Raw genomic sequence first — 1,237 nt, 5'->3', positions numbered from 1 at the left:
GCGCGGGCCCGACAGTCGCGCGGCGCGCCTATCCTGAGCCTGCGACCCCCAGCGTGGCAGCGGGCACAAGCAAGCTCCGCCGCACCGTGCCCCCGCGGCCCTGCCGCCGCGCCCCACACCTTCTGGCTGCACAGCGGCGCGAGCCGGCTGGCCGCGAGGTCGAACACGTGCGCGCGGCCGTCGTCCGTCACGGCCGCCATGACCGTGCTCGAGTAGGGCGCCCATGCGGCGTCTCCGACCGCATCCCCGAGGTCGAAGCTTAGCACGGGCCCCGCGGGCCCCGGCCGCCGCGCGTCCCACACGCGGAGTGTCCAGTCGGCCGAGGCGGAGAGCAGGACCTAGGAGGATTGCAGGGGTGTGCGACGCGGGGGCACGGCGTGCGTCCCGCTTGCTAGTGGCCTGTAGGCTCGAGAAGCGGGAGGAGCGAGGGGTGGCTGGCGGCAGGGGTGGCTGCGTGTTGCGTGTTGTGTGTTCTGGGGGAGGGGGGGTGAGGGCACACCTTGGGGTGGAGGCGGTTCCAGCGGGCGGCGTACGTCGCCATCGTGTGGCCGGGGTAGGTGGCCAGGTACTCTGACGAATAGGCCTGGGGGCGGGGAGTTTGTTTTCCCAGTCATGAGGAAATCACCATGTCAGACGCTGAGGGCGGCAGGGAGGAGGTTGGAGATTGGGACCCTTGGGGGGGGGCAGCATCAAGCTCATGCAAGGGACGCACAAAACGCTGTGCAGGAGAGAGGGGCGCCCAGCCCCTAGGGCTGCCCACGTCTAAGACAAACAGGACAGAAATCCAGAGGGACGCTTAGGACGAGACAACAGCAGGGGCAGCGACAGCAGCGCGGCGCTGCAGCACGGCACGACGCGGCGAATCGAGCCGCCCCTGCGGCCGAGGCGCGTTTGGAACGCGCGGGCGCGCCTTGGAGCACTGCACGATGCCGCCCTCCTCGGTGCCTATGACGTAGACGTGCTCCTCCCCCGCCGCCTGCGATTAGCGGGAGCCGCCATTGCGAGCGCGGGCCGCGCCTGAGGGCCCTCGTCAGCCAAACAAGAGGCCCTCTTAACCCCAGACTGGCGCCCCGACGACGGCAGCCGTACACAATCAAGTGCGGGCGCCTCTTGCGTCATACCAATACTTTTTGCCGCCCGGCATGTCCTCAGAGCCATCCATCAGATGACCGACAGCCCATCACAGCCCGTGAGCCCCCAACGCACCCAATTGAAGTCCATGCACACCCCTCCGACC

The 1,237-nt window shown here is 69.0% G+C and overlaps 1 protein-coding gene across 1 annotated transcript in view; it reads right to left on the bottom strand.

The window, feature by feature from the left end:
- Nucleotides 1–1,221, bottom strand: part of MNEG_14544 (Dynein, intermediate chain, flagellar outer arm) — a gene marked incomplete at both ends in the record, with an annotated part of 2,288 nt that extends 1,067 nt beyond the window's left edge. The window contains 4 exons of the mRNA XM_014036983.1: nucleotides 120–338; nucleotides 500–583; nucleotides 926–976; nucleotides 1,207–1,221. Coding sequence (XP_013892437.1) covers nucleotides 120–338; nucleotides 500–583; nucleotides 926–976; nucleotides 1,207–1,221 — 369 coding nt within the window. The remainder of the gene's footprint in view (nucleotides 1–119; nucleotides 339–499; nucleotides 584–925; nucleotides 977–1,206) is intronic.
- Between the last annotated feature and the right edge of the window lie 16 nt (nucleotides 1,222–1,237).

This window comes from Monoraphidium neglectum (assembly GCF_000611645.1).
Source record: "Monoraphidium neglectum strain SAG 48.87 unplaced genomic scaffold scaffold04569, whole genome shotgun sequence".
Classification (NCBI taxonomy): domain Eukaryota; kingdom Viridiplantae; phylum Chlorophyta; class Chlorophyceae; order Sphaeropleales; family Selenastraceae; genus Monoraphidium; species Monoraphidium neglectum.
The sequence above is the reverse complement of the archived record's forward strand: the minus strand, read 5'-3'. Positions and strand labels throughout refer to the sequence as shown.